General features: G+C 53.8%; 1 protein-coding gene across 3 annotated transcripts; it reads left to right on the top strand.

Moving 5' to 3' along the window:
• Positions 1-27: 27 nt before the first annotated feature.
• On the top strand, positions 28-24,818 carry BCAP31 (B cell receptor associated protein 31). 3 transcript variants are annotated; one of them, XM_036887222.2, is made up of 8 exons: positions 28-50; positions 1,329-1,464; positions 2,946-3,046; positions 5,600-5,747; positions 21,636-21,771; positions 22,574-22,697; positions 23,420-23,520; positions 24,414-24,818. In XM_036887222.2, the coding sequence occupies exons 2-8, from the start codon at positions 1,373-1,375 to the stop codon at positions 24,450-24,452; spliced, it is 741 nt and encodes a 246-aa protein (XP_036743117.1). In that variant the 5' UTR covers positions 28-50; positions 1,329-1,372; the 3' UTR covers positions 24,453-24,818. The 3 variants fall into 3 exon arrangements, with proteins under 3 accessions (XP_036743117.1, XP_036743115.1, XP_036743116.1); XM_036887220.2 differs by lacking the exon at positions 28-50 and adding an exon at positions 128-274; XM_036887221.2 differs by lacking the exon at positions 28-50 and adding an exon at positions 545-569.

Here is a 24,818-nt window from a genome sequence, read left to right as displayed (position 1 = left end):
GCTCCGCCCCACTTCCCCGCGCTCCCGAGGAGCCGACGCTGGGCCTCGAGGTTTCGCCGCTTCCCTAGTCCTGGGCGTCTGAGCCTCGGCTCGGGGGCGGGGCGGAGAGTGGCCGTGGGAGGAGCCGCCCGGGCCTCGCTGCAGCTGGGAGCAGGGCGGGGTCCGGAGGGTGCTTCCGGTTTCCGGCCGTGGGGGAAGGGGCGGGACTAGGGCTGTGGTGGGAGAGTTTGGCGGCGGCGGCTGCGGGGCGTGCGCAGTGGCTGTAGGAAGCTCGGTGAGTGGGCTCGCGTGCTCCGCTGGGCTCCGGGGCAGCCAGGGTTCCCCGGGCCCCCGACGAGGGGCAGCGGTGGGCAGTGCGAAGAGGCCAGGGGCGCGGGGCAGGACCGGGCGGAGGAAGTCGGGGGGCAGTGGCTGGAGCTGGTCTCCGGGGAGGCGAGGGCGGGGGGCGGGGTCGGTGGCAAAGCCCCTCCGGAGGGGCCGCCGGGGTGGGGCTTGAGCCGGGGAGGGCGTGCCGGGCCAGGCCCCGGCTCGGGGCTGACCCTTCTGAGCGCGAGGGCCGCTTGTGCGAGGTGGGTTGGCCACGGCTGCCGGGAGGCGGCTCTTCTGGTTTCCGGGGAGACAGTTTCTTCTAGAACTTTCTGGGGCCATGAAGCGCTTAGTGGAGACCTGCATTTTCTCTTGGCCCCGACTCCCGCCCTCTAGGAGTCGCCCTTGTGGGCCTTTTGGAAGTCCTCCCGCTCCATTGGAAGCTGATGCGGCAGTCGAAATACCTTTTTTAACCCCCTGCTCTAGCCCCGAAGGGAGGCTGCTGGTTCTTTTCAGACTCATTGGAAGCGCTGGGGAGGGAAGGGCCTGTTGTCCACGAGGCTGGGGTGGGGGGCGCCATGGCTTTTGGAGAAAGTGTGTTACCGAAACGCTGTTTCCTAGGTTTGGCTGGGGGTTGGGAGCCTCTGCGCCAGAGCTACGCTTGGCTCAGAGCAGGCCTAATGGATGCGGAGAAGTTTCATTCGTCAGTGTAGTTAATCTTCAGTAAAAGCGCTTTCCCAGTTGAACAGTCAGTCATAAGGAGTCTCTTGGACTCCGCTGGGAAATAAATTGTATGGAAAGGAGGCTCTGGACATAATTAACGTACAAGTAATTCCATTCAGGCAAACAGAAGTTTGTCGGGCCTTTGAGCACTATTGGCCAAGGATCTCTGCAGAGTCGAGCCCCACTTCGGCCAGTGCTTTAAAGACTCTGGAGTGAAGTGCTGGGGTAGAGTGTGAAGAGTGTGAAGAGCTGGCTGCCCAGCTCCCATGACTCCTCCTGTTTCTTCTGTACCCTGTCAGGAAACAAGCTCGCATCTCCTCGTTGGAAACCACCTAGCAACAGAATGAGTCTGCAGTGGACGGCGGTTGCCACTTTTCTCTATGCAGAGGTCTTTGCTGTGCTGCTGCTCTGCATTCCCTTCATTTCTCCTAAAAGGTAGGGCCTGTGGAGCAAGCAGGCAAGTAAGGGGGAGAGCGGCTATTGTCCACTTCTGTAGCTTATGCATGCAGAGTTGGTGGACCCTGGAAGTGGGGCCAGACGTAAACAGGTGGAACCTATTGGGGTGACAGGGGCTGTGTTAACTATTGCCAACCTTCCACACAGTTCTGCTTTGTCACTTCTTGCTGAGTTCCTTTCCTGTGCACCCTGCCTTTGGTCTTCACCATGTCCCAAGGGGAGAAGACCTATGGCCAGTTAGGGATCTGGGAATGATGCCTTCCTGCCTCCCCTTGCGTCCCTAGGGTTTGGGGGATGGCAATGTAGTTTCTGGACAACTCGCACTACAGGGTCACAATGTTGCTAGTTTGGTGATGTCTGTCTTCCTAACTAGTCTTGCTGGTATTGTGTAGTAGCCTCATGAGCATTACTCAGCCTGTGAAGGATGAAGCCATATTTCCTTTCACTGAACAGAGGATCTGTTCAGAATTAGCTGGAAATTAATTTTCAATTGCATACAATATATGAACACATTATTCTAACTTAAATTAGAAAGCCACAAATAAGGCTAAGTCTCCACAATATTTTAAGAAACTGTTTTCTAATGAAAAATACAAGATCTCTGATGTGATGCAATAGTAAGTATACAGCACAGCTTAATATTCTTGCCAAAAGCCCGATCTGAATCTGTTCACACAGCATACACTTCAGAGGAGATACAAAGACAGGGCCCCCTTAGAGCTGTAATCTGGGAAGTTTTGTAGGACAGGCAGCCTGGTTTCTGCAAAAAGTTATTGGGAAAGAAAATGAAGGACGGTGAGGCAAGAGGGAGCTTATAGAATAAGAGAGATTTAAGATACTTCTCAGCTAAATGAAGAGTCAGAACCTTGTTGGTCCAGATTCAAACAAACCAACTATTAAAAAAAATGTGACAATTTGGACTTTGGGACTCTGGTTCTGATAATGAAGGGTTCTAGTTGATTTTCTGGAGGTCTGTTGATGGCATTATGATTATATTAACATTTCCAAACGCTCGTCTATGATAGAGGTACATCCTGAAATATTTACAGAGGGAAATGAACAAGTCTAGGGCCTGCTTCATAGAATAATCGAGGGTGGTGGGTGTCTGGGTGAACCAGATAGGTCACGTGGAGAAACACTTTAAGGAAGTAATGTGCACGTGGCAATTTTGAGAATACTACATAGGGGAAGGCAATGAAAAGTTTCCTGTTTCCCTCCCCAGTGACTGCTAGTGTTTAAAACTAGTATTCTGGAAATTTCTACACATGGACATCCTTTATTTTTTAACATTCTTGAATGGATGTGATAAATTGGAGAGCTGCCAACAGCTGAGGCTGAGTCTGTATGGGATATTTGGCCATTGGAGAAGAGTGCAAACCTGGATTTCTCCTCTCGGGACCCTATGTGTGTTCCAAGTATGTGTCCTTTTTCTTCAGCCCCTATCCTTTTTGTCTTCACAGATGGCAGAAGATTTTCAAGTCACGCCTGGTGGAGTTGGTAGTGACCTATGGCAATACGTTCTTTGTGGTTCTCATCGTCATTCTCGTGCTGCTGGTCATTGGTGAGCGAGCTGTGGCTGAGGGCAGCTACCTGATCTAGACCTTTGCGTGGCCTCTGCTGCATAGCCCTTGTGCTGTGTTCCTCGTGTGATGTACAGCTTGGCTTCTCAGAGACAGACCACTTCAGCACCTGTGTCTTTCTCTTGGGGAGAGGCTTCCTCATTCACGAAGAGGGTGCTGCCAACTGCTGGCAGGGCGTTCACTTTGACCAACAGCTTTTATGTGTCCTTTGGTGGCCACCTCACATCATTTCTGGGGCAGTTCCCCAGATTCCACAACTGAAACAAAGAGAAGCTGACTGGCTCATGTTGGCCTTGGTCTAAGTAGCACTGCTCTCCAGTCACTTAGACAGGCTGTGGATGGGGACTGAATGACCAAGTAGATGGGGAGCCTAGCTGGGAAGGAAGTTGCTGTGTCCTGTAGTGCTGGGGGGACTGGGAGGTGTGGCGGCATGTCTGGCAGCATATCACCAGCCTCTTTGGATCTGGGTCAGACTTCAGGTGTTTCTGGGTCTTTCCAGCTCTGAAATTCTACAAACCCTGCACTGAGGTGCATACCAGCATGGGCTTGAAAGGTAAATTGGTCCTGGGGCACAGTCAGATGGGGCCCAGGCCAGGCTGTGATGAGATGGAAGGCAGACATTTTGCAACGTGGTGGCAGTGTGATTGTTTAGAGACCAGAGGAATAAGTACAGCTTTTGTGTGGCTGTTAAATGTGTGTGTTGCTGTAGTAAGTGATTAGTACTATCGCTGCTAGGACTCCAAAGTACTGGTTTGGCTCTGCTACAGATAGTGGTCCTGTCTCCAGGTATGATGCCTCCTTAGCCTCAGCCCGCCTCTCTCCGAGTTCTCAGCAGAAACACGGCAGTGAGTGGGAGGCCGGGACATAGTTCAGGGGGCATGTGCACAGCTGCATCTACTCGCTGTAGGTTAGGCATTTCTCTGAGCGTGCTGGGTGTGTTCAGGCAGGGCTGCCCCTGAACAGCGCAGGTTCGGCTTGCCCAGTCCCAGCCATGTAGGGTGGGTGCCAGCTACCCTCATGCCTTGTTCTTGAAATACTTAGCAAGGCCCCAAGAGGCAGCTCTTTCCAATCAGCGTTCTCCCCAAGTGGCCTCTGAGCCCAGAGGGGCTAGAGAATATGCATGTCATCTCTGAGCATGAGAGAGCCAGGCTGCAGAATTTTGAACCTGAGCATGTGTGCTTCTGCCTTTGGGTGGGTGGTGGGGGAGTGAGAATTGGGGCAGAGGGGAACAGTGCAGGGGATAGTCTCTCGTGGTCTTTCCCCTTGCAGACCAGATTCCATGAGCTTTCCCATTTCCTAGTGCAGCCAAGTGGGCCAGGGAGGCCCTATGCACAACCTAGTAGTTGGCAAAGGTGCCATTCTTTTAAGGGGGTCAAGGGATTACTTGGAAGCTTTAGAGAGACACTGGCTATGTTGACTGGTTGCTTCCTACCCGGATGGTGAGAATTGTGAGCTAGGGATGTCTGTAGAGACTTCAGCAAACACTGGTGAAAGGTGATGGGCATAACCTGTTAGAGCTGCAGCCCTGGCTTCACTGGGAAGGGCCTAGGGCAGAGCTGACTGAGGAGTGGGCTTGATGACAGTCCAGGGACAACTGCCCTGGGCCAGAGGCCTGAGATAGGGAGGCCAGCACTCTGCTGTGTGATGGGCTAGTATGGCCCAATGCCTCCCTCCCCAGTCTGCTCTTTGGCATCAGCCAAGGTGATCCTGCATGCAGGTGACTGTGAAGAAATACATGTTTTATTAGTCACAAAAGTAACATCTCATTTTTTAAAATTCAGAACTGTAACCTGGAAAGCTGAAGTGCCCTACAATCTGGTGTCTCACAGACAACAATTGCTAATATTTTGTTGGATGTTTCCACAGGCATGTTCTATGGTGGCGTCTTCAGTAAGGTTCTCCACCCCGTTTGGGATTATGCCTTTTCCACTTTTACTGTATCTTAGGCATCTTTTTATAACAATCTTGTTCTTTTTAAAGACTGTAGTGTTCTATCATATGGTTATACTGTAATTCCTTCTTTTATTGGAATAAAACAGTTTGAACGATAAACTTCATTGTAAAGCTTAGAAACGAAAACCTTTGACTCTTTAGCAGGCATCCTCTGGGTCTTCACTCCAGTTCATGCCTCCTTAGTGGGCATTTCCATAAACCACACTACTCTGGCTTATCAGTGGGGTGGCTGGTTGCTGATTTGACTTGGCAGTAAACAGAACTAGACATTGGGGGCACCGTGAGAAAGGGCAGCTGTCTCCATGGCCAGCGACGTCTCAGACTCAGCACACTGACATGGCGTGCAAACTCGTGCTCTGGGTAGAGCGACGCCAGGGAGTGACAGGAGAAAAGCTGGAGGAGAGACGGTCTGAGGGCAGAGCTTCTTACAGGGCAACCCCCAAGGTATGTGTAGAAGGGAGGATAACTGGGGAAACGGATTTGAGGGAAGCAGGGCCACCCCAGCTCACACCACCTGTCTCTCCTGGATGACTCTGTCTCTTCGAGCTGGAGCTAAATGATGTGTCTCTGTTCTGCTGCAGATGCTGTACGTGAGATTCGGAAGTATGATGACGTTACAGAGAAGGTGAACCTCCAGGACAATCCCGGGGCTGTGGAACACTTCCACATGAAGCTTTTCCGCGCCCAGAGAAACCTCTATATTGCTGGCTTTTCCTTGCTGCTCTCCTTGTGAGTGGGGAAGGCGGAGGGGCCAGTGTCTGTGAAGGGAGCCCTGGGCTAGCCTGTGACTTTGACTCCTCAGTCTGTAGCCTTGAACCAGAGGCCCTGTCTGTATTAGGGGAACCACACAGTTTCCCTAGAGGCCTCTGATTTTCCTCCTGATCCGGAGGCAGCGTGGAGTGTGGGAGAGGTGCGACTGGAAGGGTAAAGATCTGTGTTCTGGCCCTACTGTAACTTGCCACATGTTCTCCTAGGGTGAATGCGTGCCACCTTATGCTCTATACGTAGAATGAGGTGAATAACAAGGTGTTTCTTTCCTCTGGGAGAGGATCTTTGGAGGTCAACTTAACAGGGACCAATTGAATAGGGGCTTTTTGTATTTGGGGTCCTGACCTGAGTAGAGTAGTCAGGCATGGCATGAAGGGGCTGAGACTGACCGTGTCCCAGGGCCTGCCTTGGTATAGATCTGTACAGGAGCATATTGTGCTCCACGTGGCCTGAGGATTTCTGGTGGAGTTTTTTTTTCTGTTTTTGGCAAGAGTGAGTGTCTTGATCAGGGAGGCCAAGGCGGTTGCTAGTTAGGCAAGATTAAACTGATAAAGCACTGGTTTACTACCTCCTGCTCCCAGGGGTTCTCATCAAGGGGCCTGACTTCCTGGGAGTAGACACTGCTCCCAGGCAATGGGCTTCCAGAGGTTATCAGGGTGAGTGTGTAGACTCTTGGGTTGGGTTCTTCCTCCTCTAGTCATCTGGACATCCTTTCTTATTATGCATTAGAATGACTACCTGTCTGGGTTTCAGTTTTTTGGAAAAAAAAAAGTCAGTCACTCAGGTGAGTGTGGATTCTGGGTCAAAGTTGGAAAGTGGCTGAAAAGGGCAAACAGCTTTTCAGGGAGAGAATGTTTGATCACAGAAGTGATCTGCAAGCAGGCTGTCTGCAGATTCATGAGTCAGAAAGTGAGAAGGCGAGGAGGAGTTGGACGTGGGCCCTGGAGTTCGAGGGTTTCCGGAGGTGTGATTTACGGTCTGACACTGAAAGGAAAAAGATCCCAGGGCCTGAGTCTCAGCAACAAACTTTTCAGTCCGACTGCAAGTGAGCCACGGCGAGGAGAGAGTGCTGGCCATGTCTCAAGATTTTATGTGAAAGGTAGGAAGGACAGCAAGGAAGCTGAGGACACAGTGGAAGAGGCCACAGAGCTTTATAGTGATTGGGGAGGTGAAAGCCTCTGACAAGCTCTTTCACTACGGTAAGACTTAGGGAGAAGATAGTCCCCTTGTTTCTGTGTAAGGTAAGGAAATGGACAGAAGGTCAAGGGTAAAGGAAGCTTAGGGATGAGAGAATGGAAGTCCCAGGTGGGTGAGGATGTACTGGAGTGTCCAGCTTCTCTAAATGACTTAGGCTCCAGTTAGACTGCTGAGGAATTGCAGGGTAGGAGAGATGCTCGAAGACTCATGTAAACATCCCAGTTTCCAAAGGATGGAGAAGGTAGGTGAGAAAATAACTAGAATGGCGGAGTGAGCTTGATCTCCAGCCACATTCTAGGAAGAACAGCTTGTATACTTTTGGAGAAGACAAAGGGATTGTTGGTAAGTACTGTGAATTCCTAGAGAACAAGTCCTGCCCATGTTATCCCTGCCTTCTGTTGATCTAGTATATGTGGATTTTCAGCAAAATGTTTTCCAGGCTCCAGTTGGTTCCTGTGGGCCAGATGCTGAAGAGTGGGAAGGGTGCTGGCATAGCAGTGTTCCTAGGTGGGCTGCTGACTCCCGTGAGTGGCTGCTGCAGGGAGCAGCTCCATCCAGATAGAGGCTCCGCCCCCAGGCCACTCAGCATTTCCCTGCTGAAGGCGCTGTGGTGGTGAACAGATACGGGGAGAAGTGCAAGCGGAGGGACCGGGCAGCAGGGAGGTACGCCCCTGCCCAGAGTGCACGGCCGTCTAGGTGGCTCACGGCTGCGGCCCACTCTAGTGAGTTTTGAGTTTGTCTCAAATGGGGATACATTTGACTGTGTGTGTGCAGGGTCACCAGGGGGCGGAGACAGGGCTGAGCAGGAACTCAGACTTGGGATCAGGGCTTACTGCAGAATGGCAGGAGTTAGTGGCGGAGCTGCTGTGGAAGCCAGAGCCGTTAGCATGCTCTGGGAAGGCTGGGGACAGCAGGAGGGGGCTGCAGCCTTGGGTTTCGTGTCAGCCGGTGCCACCCATGGAGTTGCATTTGGGGTGCCGCCTTTTGAGAGGTACTGAGAAACTGCAGATTTCAAATTCAGAAGCCGTCACAATGGTGACGATAGAGTGATGCTTATTCCCCACACGCTGTGGCTTTGAAGTCTTATGCTTCTGAGTGTCCTTTCATGATCTCTTCCAGGACACCTCTGTGGCAGGGATTGTCTGACCAGGCCAGGGTCAGCGGGTAGCTGGGTGTACCAGAGGAGTGGGTGTGGGCTGGGCAGCACTGCGAAGCCAGTGTTCCAGCCTAATTCCTGTCATTGACTCCTCACAGTTGACCTATAGTACAAATCACCCAGTTCTATGTGTTCGTGAATGTTTTGACAAATGCAGAGTCGAGTAACACCACCACAATCAGTATATGGGTAGTTGGCAGTTTCCTTTCTAATCTAAGGGGTGGCTTCGAAGAAAAGCAGTCCCCATTTATACTCTGTGCTATTCCTGAAGGGATGCACAGAGGTTAAAAGAACAGAGTGAAATTGGGTCCCACTTCCAGTCTGCTGTTGTGGTCCTGCTCTGCTCTCTGTTGTGTCAGCCGCCTCCCTCCCTTTGCTGTGGCTTCTCTGACAAGCACTTGAGGCTTCATCAAATTCCCTTCTAAACGTCTTGGACACAATGAGTGGCTGGAGTAACCTCTTGGGCCTGGTTGTTCCAGCAGCCACACATCTCTTACCGTTCCATCTTAGCTGTAGGATGCCTGGCTGTCCTGCCTCACCTTCCTGTGTCCCTGTCCAGTAACCAATCAAAAAAGGACATTAAGTTGGTTTTGTGTAACTTCTTAGAAAAGGAAACTGTGACCCCAGGGATCAGTGTGGATTCACCTGTTGCCCACAGGTGATCTGTTTAATTGTTCTAAGAGTTTTCCAGAAATAGGTACTCCTCCCTAGTCTAGCAGTCAAGTCCTATATGGTGGGTGTGGCCGTTGAGGAACTTTTCTCTCTGTGTGACATTAGCCATAGAAAGTTCGTGTCCATATTAGGTAACCACACAACCCATATGTGGCTTGTGGGAAATACTTGAAATAAAAACAAAACCATCGTCGTCCTCATTCTGATTACAAAAGTTATACCTGTTTATTTTAAAGTAAACAAAGCCCCCCAAACTTCAAATGATAGGTAGGTGTTAGGTGAGAGAGTACCCTGTAGTCACATCCCCAGAAATAGGTAATAATTGGGATGTTTCTGAGCTTTTAAAAAAATAATCTTTTGCATAATGTATAACTTTCTCTTATAACTACTGTGTTTTGTTGCTCTGCTTTGACTTGCCACCTTCCCATTGATGTATCTTGGCAGTTTTTTCCAGTGACTCCCACAGACCTCTCTTGTTTTCTTAATCGTTGTGTAGTGTTTTGTCATGTGAGGGACCGTTGTTTGTTTAATCAGTCCCCTGCCCACTGATGTGTGAGCATCTTTTAAGTTTTTACTATTAAAAAACCGCTTTGCCATATCGGTCATTTCTACTCCGTCCTCCCACTTGTTAGGTTTCTTTTTTCCTTTTTCTCTTTTTGATCATTGAAAATGTATCAGCGATGTCCTGGTTCCCTGGAACCTTGCTGCTGTGAGTGTAGCCTGTGGCCCAACAGCTTGGGCAGAACCTGGGCCTTGGGGACACAGACCCTCAGACCCACCTGGGGCCCACTGGGGAGGGCCTGTGTTCCAGGGAGCCCCCAGTGAAGCCTGTGCGTTTTAGCTCTTGGGTGCCACCTCTCTGGTGTATTTCCCTGTGTGTACCACCCTGAAGTACTGCTGGCCAGGAATTCTGGGCAAGGGAAGGGCGGAGTTTGCTACCTGGGGTAGGCTTCATCTGTGCCTGGACACAGTCATGTGCATGTAACACACCTGAAGCATGCGCCTGGTTGTGTCTTTGAGAAACCGTGCTGGGTCTCCCCTGTAGTTTTTGAAGCACCTTCTCGGTGAAGCCTGCCTTCTCTTGTGGCAGCACGCACTGTCTGCCCTACTCCCTGGCTTTGTTCTACATGTCCTTGCTCGTGTGCCCCTCTGTGCTTTTTTACATGTTCTTTTACAAATGAGTCACTCTTGTTAGCTGTGTGCAGGCCTGTCTGAAAGCGAGAAAGAGATCTCTTTTTCTCCTTGCTGGATCTGGTTTGGTTGTATTATGACAGTTTTTTGGAGTCCCACTTACTTAGCTCAGCAGTCATTTGAGCATTGCTCTAAGTGAGCTGATGCTGGAACATTGCCACAGAAAGAAGAAGGTCCGGGAGGCTGGCACATGAATAGCTTGTAGTGCACTGCAGTGCAGTTACGGCTGAGGGACACCTGGAATGCCTTGGGGTTCAGATTAGCAGTACACACCTCCACACATTCTAGATGCTGCGCTTAGGAGGGCCAGCAGCATTATGAGAAGGGTGCAGGGTCAGAAGTCAGGAGATTGGAGCTCCCAGGTCGATGTGTGGCTGTGAATAAGCATCACTACCTACCCCCCGGTATCCTTGCCTGTTAAAATAAGGGCTTCTCCCGAAGGCTGGACAGCCATGTGGTCCTGCCTGTGTGTGTGTGAGCTGTTTGTGTCGTTTATTTGGGTTCTGGTTCTGCTTTAAGCCAGTAAGACTTCAACAACCCTTCCTAGTTCCATGGGCCTTTATAATTTATACGTGGGAAACGGCAGCGCAAGAGCTGTGGGCGGCCTGAGCTGCGTGGGTTGTAGCTGGCAAGCCTGAGCTCATCCTAGTTCGGATCCCGTGCTAACATACCAGTCTGTTGGCATTGATGTGAGCTGTCGGAAGTCGATGGGGGTTTCCGCCTGCCTCTGTAGACGGGAGAGCGATGTGCTCTTTCCTCTGAGTACTTCCTGCCTGGCTTTTGGTAGGAAGGTGCCTGTGCTGTCTGTAAGCTAAAATCTACCTCCCTGTATGTCCTTGTTGTTAACCCTGATTTTCTGAGTCTGACAATCCTGATATCTTAGTTCCTTTCCTATGTTTTTAAGATTATTAAGTCATCTGGTATCACATAGCCATTGGAGGAAGAAGAGACTTTAAATAAATAAAACAAGTTCTCTGAAATACTATGGGAACCACTGATGCATACCTTTTTATATCTTTCTAGGCCTTTCTACATTTAATAGCTACCTTGTTAAGCATTCTGTGTGCCAGGTGCATATTGAGTTTTGCAGGAGCTCTGTGAAGAAGCTCTGTGAGGTTCAGAGAAGTTCAGAAACTTTACCGAGTTCTCATTGGTAGAGCCAAGAAGTCAGACTGAGAACACTAGGGCCTCAGCACCTGGGCTCTATCCCTACAGAATCCATATGCTTCTGAAAAAGCAGAAGTCAAGCAGTGGCTGCTACACGGGAACTTGCATCTTCCACTGAGTTCACGAACATTGTTCTGTCTCTCCAGTATTCTTGTTTGTCTGACCACTTACCCACTGGTGAATACCCAGCCCATCTGCCCCATTGTTTGGATATCAAAAACAGTGCAAACTCCTCTCCATTGTCATTTTGTGAGCGCCTCAGCTAGGCCAGGTTCTTTGGGCCTCCTGATCCTGTTTGAAGCATCCGTGCCCTTCTTACCGTCTATCTCTTTGTCATTAGTGTTTTCACGTCACACTGTTAGGCACTGACTCAATCCCTGAACCCTAGGAGGTACTGGCTAAGTTCGGGGAAGGGCGTCCAAGCAGGGTGAATGGATCGGGTGTGGCAGGAGACAGGGCAGAGCATTCTGAATGCTGGCTCCAGAGTTGGTACCCAGCCTCCATGTGGTGGAGTGTTGAGTTTTTCCAGTGACACTGCTCCACAGTCAAGAGTTCTGTATTCCTGTTTGGCAGCGGTACAGGGGATGGAGTGGAGCGGGAGAGCCTGGAAGCAGGGAGATGTTGGAGGTCACTGGAGTGAGAGATACTGGTGGCCTGAACCAGGGTGTGTTAGTAAGGATGGTGAGACAGGTTTGAGAGGTGCTGGTGGAAGAAAGGGGAGGAGCTGCTGAGGATGCCAAGCCTCTGAGGCTGAGGCTCTGCTGTGGGCACCTGCAGAGTGGCAGTTACAGTGGAACCCAGAGTGCTGCTGGCACACACACATGCCTGGGCTGGGTGCGGGTCCGTGACGCCCACTGGAAGGAACGAGGAAGCCAGGGTCGAGGAGCGGAGGTGGCCGGTCAGCAGGGTGGTGCAGGCGTGGGGTGGTGAGCGGCTTCACGGAGAGGTTGCGGATGGCTAGGAGGGAGGTGCTGGCAGGGTGGCCATTCCCTGGACGTGAGTCAGAGGGGAACGGGAGCAGACACGGGGAGACAGGAGGTCACTGATTCGAGGGACCATGGAGAGAGAGAGCAGTGCTCAGAAGAGAGGCTGCGGGTAGCCCTAGTTCCTGGCATGTTGCGGGAGGGCTGTGAGCAGCCCTTGACATTGAAAAAGGGGGCCCCAAGCTTAAATCTTCACACACTTAAGCCAGCACTTTCTGCAACAGTCTGTGGCGGGGGTGGGGGGTGGTAGGGGGCGCTGGGAGCAGAATCCAGGATTCTGTCTTGTCTCTGCTGCCTGGTTGTGCTGGTGTGGGGCAGCTTGCTGTCTCCCCAGGTCCCCAATGTGCCTTCCTCTCTGGGCTAGGCCACAGAGTTTTGAGAACCACTGTCTCAACCCAGAAGCTTGGGTATGCTCTGCCGTTCTTGTCCCATGTGATCTGCTGCTCCTATGGGGGATTTTTAAATTGTGGTAAAATACACATAACATCAAACTGGTCCTCTGAACCATTTTTAAGTGTACAGGTCAGTAGGGTTGAGTCCATGTACATTGTTGGACAACCAACTTCTAGAAATCTTCACCTTGTGAAATGGAGGCTCTGTCCATGTCCCACAGCTTAGGGGTCACACCTCCTAAGCCTGATCACCTTCATTGTCTTTGGGACCACTGCTATGGTGGGGCCACCAACATCCCAACTAGGCTTCCTCCCACCAGCCTTGCTCTTCCAGCCTCTCTGCCCTTCCCCAGCCAAGTGGCCTGAGCCCATGTAACACTGCTCCTACCAGTCCCTGCTTCCAGTGCCTTCAGAGCACCTCTGGCTTACAGGCTTGACACCCAGATCCTTTAGGACGTGACCCCTCCCTGCAGCCCTCCAGTCTCTGCTTTAGCCTTCCCGTACTGTGACCCAGCCATGTGGGTCCCCTTCCCCCAGTATTTCTGTGGCCTCGGTCTGGAGCTCCCCCACCCTCCACCTCCCTCCTGTCAGCCTAGCCTGTGCCGCCTCTTCATGCTTCTCCAAGGCTCCGCTTGTGAGTCGGCTCTGCCAGGCTGGTGCCCTGCTGCTAGCTGGCCTACAGGGCTGGGCTCTAAGGGGCCTTGGTGGCCTGTGAGGTGTGGCAAGGGAACCTGGGCTCATCGCTTTTAGAGTGGTTGGCTTGGTGCCAGTGCCTGGTGCACACAAGGGCTGCCTGAACTTTAGGGACTGAATGGGGTGTCATGGGCACACTGGGACAGCTTTCGGCCTATGCCAGGTTAAACTTGTCAGACTGCCATGCCAGGCGTTTTATGTTGGGAGCCGACTCTTCAGGTCTCCTGAGCTCCAGGAGCAGGAGCCCCAGGGAAGCTCATGAAGACAGACATGTCTGGGCCCCCAGACGACGCAAATGGTGCTGCTTCTGGCACCACCCTGGCTGCATCTGGTCTGTGACAAGGGGACAGTGCAGGTTACCAATTAGTAAAGACTGGGGCACTTGCAGGCTCTTTCAGGTAGGGTGCTGTTCTTCCATTTTCTTGGTGCCTCCTTCCCTGCTTTGGCACCACAGCTGGCCAGTGTCCCTCTGGAGTTGTCGGGAGTGTGGCTGCATGGCAGCCTTGCTGGGTTGAGTTTGTGTATCGAGAGGCCACACTCTCGTATTCTCTGCTTTTGCAAAAAAATGTCAGTCAAGGTCAGGACCAAGGAAGTAGTGGTCACCATCCAGACTTAGGAAGGTCCATCCTCATGCCCAGGGCCCCTCAATTTTTAATGACCTGAACTTGCTTCACGGGGATTTTTTTTATTTTCCGCCTCTACCTCTGGGGGTGGCTTTGTATCACTGCAGTCAGCCTGGGTAGAGCTGCCCCGTGCTTCTCTGCTAAGTTCTCCTTAATGGCCAATGACCTGGGGGCTTAGTTGTCTGCTTGAAGGCGATTGAGCCCCTTTTAACCCATGGCCCTTTCTTTTGCCTTTAGGTTAACCCTGCCTGTTGCAAGTGTTCAGTTCTGCAGGTGGTTGGTGCCTGTGTAACTGCCAGGGATGGTGCTGGTGGCCAGGGTAGCCAGACCTCCATGTGAGTTGAGACCATGTGTGCTGGGCAGGGAGTGTCCAGCCTGGGCTCTGCTGCCGTGCCCTGGCCATGGGTGCTTTCTTCCCCCTGTCCAGGGGACTCTAACATCCCATCAGGTGGCCCTGAGGTGCAGGCCGCTTTGGAATGAGGCCTGGGTTTGGATCCTGAGTCTTTTGGTGGCCAGCTGGGTGACCTCTCTGAGCCTTTCCGCTCACCCGTACAGCGGGGGTGAGGATAACTCTCTTGCACTCTTGGTGCAAGGATTGAGGTGATGTGGGTTATGTTCTCGGCGCTGAGCCTGGCAGTGGCAGTTGGAAAGTGCGTATCAGTACCACCCAAGTAGCTTGTGTGGCAGGCTGTGCCATGCCCAGGTTGGGAGTCCAGGAGCAGGCCAGGTTTTAGGCTTCAGGGGTCTTACGTTCTGGGCTGGGCCTGAGGCTGCTGAGTAGAGTGGCATGGGGAGGACAGATAACTGCCAGAGCAGAGGGCCTGGGAGTGCTGGCCCAGGGAGAGGCTGAGCAAGAGGTGGAGGCAGGGAGCTGGGGTGGGCAAGCCAAGGTGGCCTCAGGGCCCCAGGCATCCAGGTAGGTGGTGCTTGGGGTCTCGCGGCCCTGGTCACGCCTGGGAATCACCCAGGGTGGGCTGTTTGCTTTGTTGATGTAGAAATTGCAAACATTTAGAGAGGCACAATAGAAGAACATACTCCCCGCCCTGGCCTGAGTGAATGTTATACACTTCAACACTGAGCTATGTTTACAGGCAAAATAAAATCTTGGTTTATCACTTTGAAAAGAGGGCTCTGAAAAATCGTATGCACATTAGTATCTTACCTACAAGAACTCTATGGTAAGTCCGCCATGACATTGACTTGTTAGTGACTGTTCACATTTCCCTGATTCCCTTGCAGGTTTTTGTTTTTGTTTTCTTTGTTTAAATCAGTATCTAGATAAGGTAGGTATGGGGTTTTAACACTGCTGATGCTGGGGCCTTCGTGGAAATGAGTGGTGTGAGTGGAGGGGCCTGCTGGGAAGGCCGGGCAGGCGGTCTGGCCTTCAGTCCCCTGAGAGCCATTGACCCCTCTGTAGGGCTGTTGGCCGCTATCTTTTTCTAAGAGTGCAAATGTAATAGTGCTTCAGATCTAGGCATAGCCTTTTTGATAAGTTCATTGATGTCCAGTCTCCCCAGGCCAAACTTAGCCCAGCTGCAGCAGTGTGCTGGGGTCCTGTGGATGCTTGGCCAGAAGGGGCTCTGGTGATGGGGGGTGAGGGGTGTCTTTGCAGAGTCTGGGGAAAGATGGTCTGACATGCTTCAGAACAAGTGTTGGCCTCTTTTAAAATACACATTGTCTGCTCGCTACTTGGTTTCAGCCAAAGAATTCTCTTCCTCACACTCTAAAAAGCAAATAGTGAAAGACCTCCGTGTTTGGGTCAGGGCGCCAAGCGAGCAGGGGTTCCTTCTTTAGGATTCTGAGGTCATTGAAAGCCTACGTTCCAGGAGAGCTCCTTTTTCTGAGGGCAGGGGTTGGGCAGTGGAGAGCAGGGTTCTGGATGGGAAGGGACCAACGGCTTCCTGCAAGTGGGCACTGTCTGACTGACCGTCCACTGGATGGAGATGGCTCTGGCTGCAAAGGAGTGTAGCTAGTATGACTGAGGAGCTGGACTTCCTGGTTAATGTAATCTTAATTCATTTAAACTGAGAAGGCCACGTGTGGCTGGTGGCCTCGATATTGGACAGCATAGCTGAAACCACTGTCGTATCCCTTGCTATGGTGCCCTGGCCCAGGTGTGTCTCCAAGCTCGGAGCACAGTCTGTGGCCTGCTGGCGGCACTGCCTCATTTCCTTTTGGCTCCGGTTAGTACTGTGCCTGCACATCCAGGGGATGGCTCCCTGCCTTCCGTGCCCTCCAAGGTCCCTTCTCTAGGAGCCAGCTGGGCCACTTGGTCCCGGAATATGGTCGCCTGGGTTCTCTGACCTTGGTGGTTGCTTTCTGCCCCCTACTTCACACAAAATTCCTCAGATAAACCCCTCAGAAGCAGCTTGCCCCTCTCCACTGGTTCTCTTGAACTCAAAAAAGGGAAGGACGGGCCGCACACCCCGCCATCCCGTCTCTGGCTTCACCACTCTCCCGGTGGGTGAGCACCACTTGGGCCATCAGCTGGAGTTGCAGGCATTGACGTTTACCTGACGTTAGCCCCCTCCCCATTTTCTAGAACTTGTGTGTTCTCAAGGGCTAAGAGGAAGGCCAGGTGTGTGTGCTAAGATGTACTCCAGGCAGACCTTTGGGAGGATTTTCCGTGTGCCTTTTCAAGTAAATTCTCCTGTCTCTGTTTTGCTGCCTCCTTATTTTCAGTGTGATTCCAGGCTCTTCAGGGTGAGTTTCCTGGGGCAGCTTCTTCCCTGTTATTACCAGTTATGCTTTGCCCAAAGCCTTTCCTGGGGCATCCTGGGGCATCATCGGGCTTTTGGTTCCTTGTCTGGGTGCCTACCACCTCTTGTTTTTTTCTGGGTAGGTGGGGCGGGTTAACCCAGTCCATTGGTGCCCTGCAGAGCTCCACCTGGGGTAGGGCTGTAGTTCTCCTGGAGAGTCAACAGGTGGCACTGTGACACCAGCTTCCTACTTGAAAACGGTGAAGGAGTCGCCTGCTTACCTGTCTCCGTGGTTGGGTCCTGAGGGCTCAGTGATCCGACTTCCCTGGGGGTGTAGTACCCAGGAGATGGCCTGGTAAATGTTAAGTTGGCAGGATCTGCAATGGGCAGGGGGTCATCACAACCCTAGAATGTTCCAGTGGGCACTTGGAAGGACCGTCCCCCTTGCTCCTGCGCCACTTCCTGTTAAGCCCATGTCTGCCTCCCTCATTCACCCCCATAAGAGAGATGGGATTGGTGCAAAGCACATGTGATCCGCGTTTCCCCGACTTGATGTGGTCGGCCCTGCTTCTCTAGTATCCAGAATCCAGAGATTGTTTCTCCTACCATCTCTTATTTACTCAACCTTTTATAAAAGTATGAGAGCTCTGCCCAGCCTCCAGAAACATCTTACCAAAACAGCTGAATTGAAGTCAGGTATTAGGGAACCACATTTGTCTGCCAAGGATAAATCTGGATTCTCCTACAGCTTGTGTGCTGGCTTTTCCCTCTGTCACTGGCTGCACTTAACCCAGACCCTGGGCCCCTGTCTGTCTGCCCTGGACCTTTGGGGAACCCCTTTGGCTCATGGATTCTCAGTTATTGTCCAGAAATGGACAGCTGTGTGAGCAGTTACCCAACTGCGTAACAGTACCCGGGCAGTGGAGCAGAGCGTGATGGGAGGGTAAGCAGTAGGAGGGGGCAAAGCAGGACGTCAGCCATTGAGACCTGGACGTTCTGAAGCTCAGCACCCCTGCCGTGTACCCTGCCGGGTCCTGGGTCTAGAGCCTGGTAGACTCACACTGAGGGGATACACAGCCGTGTAGGTGCATTCATGTGCCAGTGAGGACCCAGGGGGTGGAGCGTCTTGGGGAATGTGTTGGAGCTAGATCTTAATGGGTGAGTTGAGGGTAGGTGCAAGAGCATGGGGCCCGGTATGTGAGGGGCAGTGAGACTTTGTAGAAGGCTCTGCTCCCAGCTTTGGTGATGAATGTTTCCCACCTGCCTTCTTAGCTGCCACTGCAGTCACAAACCTGGACACTTTCCTGAAGCTGCTCCCTGTCCCTCAAGTTTCCCGACTGTGTGGTCCACTCTGTCTCTGCCCATGTCCTTCTTGGCGTTCAGCTGGGCAGAGGGAGAGCCAGGGCTCCAGACCCGGATTCTGCCATGTCCTGAGGGCGCAGCCTCACACCTGGGAGGAGGGGGCAGGTCGTCTCATAGCCCCTCTCCGTGTGCCGGGTATGGAGCATCTAGAGACCAAAGAAAGGTACCGTCCCTGGCCTGAAGGTGCTTGTGGGGGCAGCCAGACCAGGAACAACTCACTGTGCAGAGAGGATGAGAACAGAGGAAGAAGGTAGCCCGGTGGGGGTGCGCAGCGGCTGCTGGGAGGGGTGCCAGCAGGGGGCTAGAGAGGGTCAGGAGGGGCCTTTTGGGGAAGATGGTGATTGGGTTGGATCTTGAGTTGTCAAGAAGTGTTCTTGAACAGAAGGGGAGAAGCCACTGCAGACGAGAGGGCCAACCGCAGTGACACAGTGATGAGGTGAGTGAGAACCCAGTGTGTTCCCTGAACAGCCAGTGGTTCAGTGCAGCTGGAGCAGAGGGCCATGTGAGTGATGGAAGAGCTGGTTTGAGGAAGGCTGCGTGCCAGCCAGAGGCTGACCATGGTGGGCAGGTGTTGGAGGGATCACTGTAGGGGGTGGCGTGATCAGACCGGGACAAAGATCTCTCTGGCTTTCCTTGGGGTGTGGATCTTAAGGTTGTGTAGCTGAGGCCAGGGAAGAGGCTCGTTAGGGACTCTTGATATCACTCAGGAAAGACGACCTTGGTGAGGGTCATCCCACTTTCAAGGGGGATGACTGGGAGGTGGTCTGTCTGGAAGTGACACGGGTAGGACTAGAGGATGGCTGGGGCTTGGGGCAGGAGGAGAGGTTGCAAAGTGGTGCACAGGCCTGAGGGCTTGGGCAGAGCGGCCACAGCCTGCACCGCAGTGAGGCCCTCGTCACAGGCTGCCTGGGTATGCCTCAGGCTCGCCCACAAGCTGCCCTTCAGGAGGCAGTGAGGGTTAGGGGTCTGGGCTAAGGGAAACCCTGCCGGGATGAGGTTGGCAGGTGTGCGAGGGTCTCTTGAGTCAAGAGGAGGGGCGCATTCTGAGAGGGTGGCTTGTTTCTTGTGCCCGGTGTTGCAGAGCAAGTGCTCCGGGGATGGCAAGACAGTCCTTGGACTGGACAGTTAGGTCAGTGGTGGTCCTGCTGGTGGCTTGGACAGGGCAGGGCCAAGGTTGGCATGGGTTTTGGAAGGGAGGGAGGGAGGTAGAGCGGTTGAGGGGTGTGGTTCCTGGAGGGAAGAATTACCCAGAACCATCCTGGGCCAGATTGGAGGAACAGGTCTAACAGGAAGTGAGAGGGCGTGGATAGCACCAGACACAAGTAGTGGTGGGGGGGGGGTGTCTGCTCTGTGCTGAGGGGGAGACCCTGACTAAGGACTACGAACTCGGGCAGGAGGCTGAGTAGGCCAAGGTTCTGAGAGACCCGTGGCCCACTGTTGCGCTGGGTTCTGCATGTTTGCCCAGGCTCGTGTTGGCAACCGTGGTTCTCCATAGCTGGGGACGGGTTGGGAGGATACAGCAGAGAGCTGAGTCCCCGTTGTGTGGGTTGCTATTCTCCCCAGCGCCACCACTACCCTGGGCTCAGCCTCCCTGGGAAACTGGGGCAACAGCCGTTGTCACTCATGGTGCTGCTGGAGTCCTGCCCGTGTCAGCCACCTGCCCAACCTTGTTGTTGGGGGAGTGTCACCCCTGGGCTTGCCTGCCCTATCTTGCCTGCTGGGTCTACCAGCTGGCCCACGTGCCCTCCCCCTACCCCACCTCCATCTGGGAGGAGCAGCCTTCTCCACATCCCTGGGATCTGCTCAGAGTTGCCTGCATGCTCTGTGCTTGGAGGTTGGGGCTTAGTCAGACTTGCCTTTTTTTCTAGGGCACTCCAGTGACTTCCCCTGCTGCCGTGAGTCAGGCACCTTGCTTCTCTCAGGAGCTCCCTCCACTTCCAGGGCTCCAGCCCAGTGGGGGGCAGGCTGGTGGGCAGTCGGGGGCTGAGACAGGGAAACCTGAGCGCTGGGCCACGCGGTCCTGGACGCTAATTTTAGAGAGCACATGTCACTGGAAACTCTCCCTTTCTGCCAGGAACCAGCAGCCTGGCTCTGTTTACTGCCAGGGGCCCCTGAAGTCTCTCCCCAAACCAGGAAGCATGGTGAGCATCTCAGGGTACCTGTGAGCCCACACCCTACTAAGTGCTAATTCTTCCCAGGGGCTCTGCCGGGGCCCAGGCCAAGGAGGGAGCCTGCCTTGTTTGCTTCCTCTGTCCCCTCAGGCTCTGCGCAAAGGTGTTCTAGAGAATCCTGTGAAGGCTTGTGGGGGCTTGGGAGACTAGGGGGCCTGTAGAACGGGTAGTCTGGGAGCAAGCAGCCCAGGCTGCTTTGAGCAAGTCCTTTTTGTGGAAATAACCTGGACAGAGCAGAGTCTTTCCTTCTTCCCCAGGGCCCCTGCCTGTACCATGCCTTTTTCTGAGCTGTGGCTGGCCTGGGCCCCTGTTCCAGGTGTGGGGGGGAAACTGCCCACCCCTCACTCCGTTTTTGTTTTTTTTTTTTTGTGAGGGCATCTCTCATATTTATTGATCAAATGGTTGTTAACAACAATAAAATTCTGTATAGGGGAGTCAATGCTCAATGCACAATCATTAATCCACCCCAAGCCTAATTTTCGTCAGTCTCCAATCTTCTGAGGCATAACAAACAAGTTCTTACATGGAGAACAAATTTTTACATAGTGAATAAGTTCTTACATGGCCCTCACTCCGTTTTGACCATTTGAGTTGTTCCTTTCTCAAGGGATGGAGAGAGTCTTCTCCTTTCTCTTCCTGCCAGGTAGTATCTCAGGGCAAGGGTGGCTGTTGGGAAGTGGAGCAGCCTGTGGCCGCAGTTGCCACCTGTTTGCCACTTGTGGCTGGTATGGACCTGAGGTGTGCGCCTGGGCCCTGATTCTTCATTTTCTGTTGCCCCTGGCCCAGAGGACTGCAGTGTAGTGATGTTACCTAACAGATGTGTTCTGGCAGCTGCCGGTAGAATGTACTTGGGGAGGAGGATGGGGAGAGAAGAGAGTCATTTCCATCTGTCGCTCAGTTGGCCTGGGAGGAATTCCCTGGAAATTTAGAATGTGTAGTACGTCTCAACTTGGGCCTTGGGGTCAGACATACAGGAGTGGGGAATTTCAGCCACATCTGTTACTGGCTCTTGACCTTGATCAGTTGCTTTAGTCTGCTGAGCCTTAGCTTCCCCCCTGTGAAACAGGGCCAGCAGTCATACCCACCCCATCAGGTTTGGCTGGCCTGTTGGAAGCACCCCCTGGCACTAGCTGCTCATTTACCAGGACGAGCCTGGCCTTGCAACAAGGAAAACAGCGGGTGGCTTCTTGGGCATAACCAGCGAAGTGCCAGGTTCTGGGCCTTCAGGCTGTAGCTAGGCCTGGCCTGGGTGTCCTGTCAGGTTCCTGCTATGTGTGTCTTGGGGCTAGAGGATAGTTCTAGAGCTGTAGGTAGCTAGCTGTTTTGGGGCAGTATTAATCATTCTGGTGGCAGAGGACAGCCCCTAGGCTCCACCCTTCCTCCTCTGTTGCCAGATCCAGGCTGGTGGCATCTTGCTTGGCCGCCCTGGCAGTCCAAGAAGGCAGGTCTAGGCGGGAGGCAGTAGCCACCAAGAGAAGTCCATGCTAGCTGTTTTTCCCTCTTCTTTTGCTCACTTCTCCCTTTTTGTTGTAAACAATCGCAGCCTGCTTAGACGCCTGGTGACTGTCATCTCCCAGCAAGCCACACTGCTGGCCTCCAATGAGGCCTTTAAAAAGCAGGCAGAGAGTGCTAGTGAGGCAGCCAAGAAGTACATGGAAGAGAATGACCAGCTGAAGAAGGTGAGTTCACCTGCCGGGGCCCCACTGCTAGCTCATCAGGCTGCGAAATGCGTGACTGTCAGAAAGCTGAGGAGGTGGGTGGAGGGGAGGACGGGTGGTTTTCGGGATGTGTATGGGTAGGGTTGGGAGGACTCGGCAGGGAAGGGGGAGCCCCAGCAGCTCTCTTCCCTCTAGCTTTGCATCTAGGCCAACTCTCCCCCTGATAGAACTCCTTGGTGAACTGAGCCCTGGGCAGGGAACCGTGGGCAAACTAGTGCAGAAGAACGCAAGATAAAGGCCCAGATGTCCTGAGAACTGCTGTCAGCTGGGGGCGAGGCAGGGCCAGGGGTGGCCGTTCCTGGAAGGCTTGTTAGCAGAGGTGAGTGTGAGCCAAGAAGGTAGGGAGACAGATGGACTTGGAGTCCTAGGAGGGCCCAAGTCGGATGGGTGAGGCTGAGCTCGGGGCTCCTTGGCCAGAATGAGCTGTGGGGCCGAGGAGGAAGGAAAGGCATTGGTTAGTTGGGGGTGACTGGCAGAAATCCCCAGATGACAGCCAATTGAGTCATTGGTTTACTCTGCAGAGCTGTTAAGAAAGGAGGCAGGGCATGTGGCCTGTGAGCTACGTGTGGCAGGTGGCCCTGCTGGCCCTTCCCTTTGCCTGGTGGCTGGGAACAAGCCGTGGCCCAGTTCCGCACTGACATTTCCAAAGGGGCAGGTGCCTCGGGCAGCTTGAGGAATCGCAGCTCAGTGGGGAGGACGGAGCTGGAACCCCTCCGTCCCTCCCTTCTTCCAGAGTAACCCAGGCCCTTGGCACTTTTCCTAGGAAGCTGCTGTTGGCGGAGCCAAGTTGGATGGCAGGGACACGGCAGTGAAGGTGCAGGAGGAGAACAGGAGCCTGAAGGCTGACGTGAAGAAGCTGAAGGACGAGCTGGCCAGCAGCAAGCAGAGTGAGCCCCGCCCTCGGGCGGCCCCTGGCCCCCAGGAGGCTGGAGCCTCTGCTCGAGGCTGCTGCCCCTCTCATGTCAAAGTGTTAGTAACAGACTCGCCCTCGGGGCCAGGAGCTGGGTGAAAACAAACACAGGCCACCCTGCTTGTCTAGCCCAAGCCCAAGCATAGGCTGGCTCGGCCCCAGCTGGGCGAGCTCTGCAGCTCGCCGGTGCGCAGGGGGCCCCGGGAGCCCTAGATGCCTGTACGCTCACTCCTGAGCGTCTCACCTGCTGCCAGGGGCTTTCTGGTGGGGAAGGGAAAGCAGGGGAGGCCAAATCCCGAAACCCCACCCCCACCCCTGAGGGTTCCTCTCATTCCTTCCTGAAGGTCTCTGTTGACACACCTCTTGTTCTCAGGGGTTGAGGCTGGGATTCTGCTCCCTGCCTCCTACTCTCACCCCCAACATTCTTAGAATGTTTGTCCCGTGCCCTTGGTCTCCCTAAAGTCACCCCTGCTGAGAACCCCCAGGGTCCCTCCATTGCAGGGCGTCTCCCGATTCCCTCAGCTTTGTGGGCCAGCCTTCCCCCAGGCTGGTGGCTCTCGCAGCAGCCAGCAGGGGAGCTTTCTTGAGAGGAGTGGCCTCCTAGACAGCTTCACTGGGGGCGGATCTGGGTCCTGTGTCTGGTGGCCCCAGCTAGTGGGCTTTGCATTTTCCATCCTTCATAATTTGTATCATCCCCAGAACTAGAGAAAGCTGAAAATGAGGTTCTGGCTATGTGGAAACAATCCGAGGGCTTGACCAAGGAGTATGACCGCCTGTTGGAGGAGCATGCGAAGCTGCAGGTCAGCACGCCTCAGCCTGTGCCCCATAGCCCGCCCCGCACGCAGGCGCAGAGCAGGCCACCCCTGCCATCTCAAGCCCAGGCTGCCTCAGCAGAGCTGATGGGGAAGTCTCCATGTCCTGGGGAGGCTGATTCCCCCTTGCCACAGGCCCTTCAGGAGGCCGTGGTGGCAGCCTGGCTGCTTTCTCTGTGGCTGCCCCCTCTTCCTCCTTTGCTGCTGAGTCTGGGTCTGGAGAAGAGCCTGCCAGATGGTGTTGCTTCAGGCCCAGCAGTGGGAGCCCTCCCCTGGGCAGGAGGGCTGTGGCCTTCCTGGCTTGGTACCCAGCATTCCTGCCTTTGTGTGCTCCTGCCCTTATGTCACCTCCAGTCCATGGTGTGGGGCCCCAGCAAGCACTGGACACTCCGGAATGGCTTGTGGGGTGATGTGGAGCCACCACCTGCTGTCGGGCTGATTTGTATCTAGAAGCACAGGTGGTCTTGGAATTGGACATGAGGGCCAGGTGAACACCCTCAAGGTCTGACCGCTTGCCTTGGTGTGTGGCGGCTCAGGCTTAGTGCAGGCTCACCAGCAGGACCTGTAGGAGGTGTGCAGAGTTGGGGAGAGCCTGAACTGGGACTGCTGTGGGCCCCAGAGAGGGGCTGGTTTTGGTGTGGGGTCTGGCAGCTCTAATAAAAGAGTGACCCAGATGCTTCTGGTTGCAACATTCCCCCACCCCAACCTGCCTGGCATTAGAGTCATGGCCTTGCTAGAGTGGCACACTCCCGCACTGGCAGGCCTTTGGGTGCTGCTGAGGGTGGCATCCCTTGCTCACCTGGATACCTATCATTTGGGCCTCAGGCAGAGGGGAGGAGTGTGCCCTGCCAACCCCATTTCTTCATTCCTTTTCTTTCCAGGCAGCAGTAGGTGGCTCCACGGACAAGAAAGGGGAATGAGGTGTTCCTTCCCACCTGCCACCTGGCCTGTGCCTGCTGCTTCCTGAGGCCTGGCCTCCCTGGTACTTGGGTTTGCCCCTCCTGCATCCTGTTCTGTTGCTCCACTTGCAGTTCCGTGTTCTCCCAGCATACCATAGCGGACCAGTTTCTGCCCCTCAGGATGAGCTTGCTGTCATCCTGGCCAGCCGGGAGCGAGGCAGCACCTATACCCTAACCAGAGTGGGGCTTGCTTCCCACTAGGTTGAGCCCCTTTTGTGCTGCATGTTGAAGTTGGAGGCTTCGGGCCCCTAGTCTCTGCTCTTGCAGCCAGGTGGGTGGAAGCAGGCAAAGTAGTTTTTCTTGAGGGCAATAAAAGTTGTAAGAGGC

This window comes from Manis pentadactyla, chromosome X (genome assembly GCF_030020395.1).
Source record: "Manis pentadactyla isolate mManPen7 chromosome X, mManPen7.hap1, whole genome shotgun sequence".
Taxonomy (NCBI): Eukaryota; Metazoa; Chordata; class Mammalia; order Pholidota; family Manidae; genus Manis; species Manis pentadactyla.
Note: the sequence above shows the minus strand (reverse complement) of the source record. Positions and strands in the feature narration are given on the sequence as shown.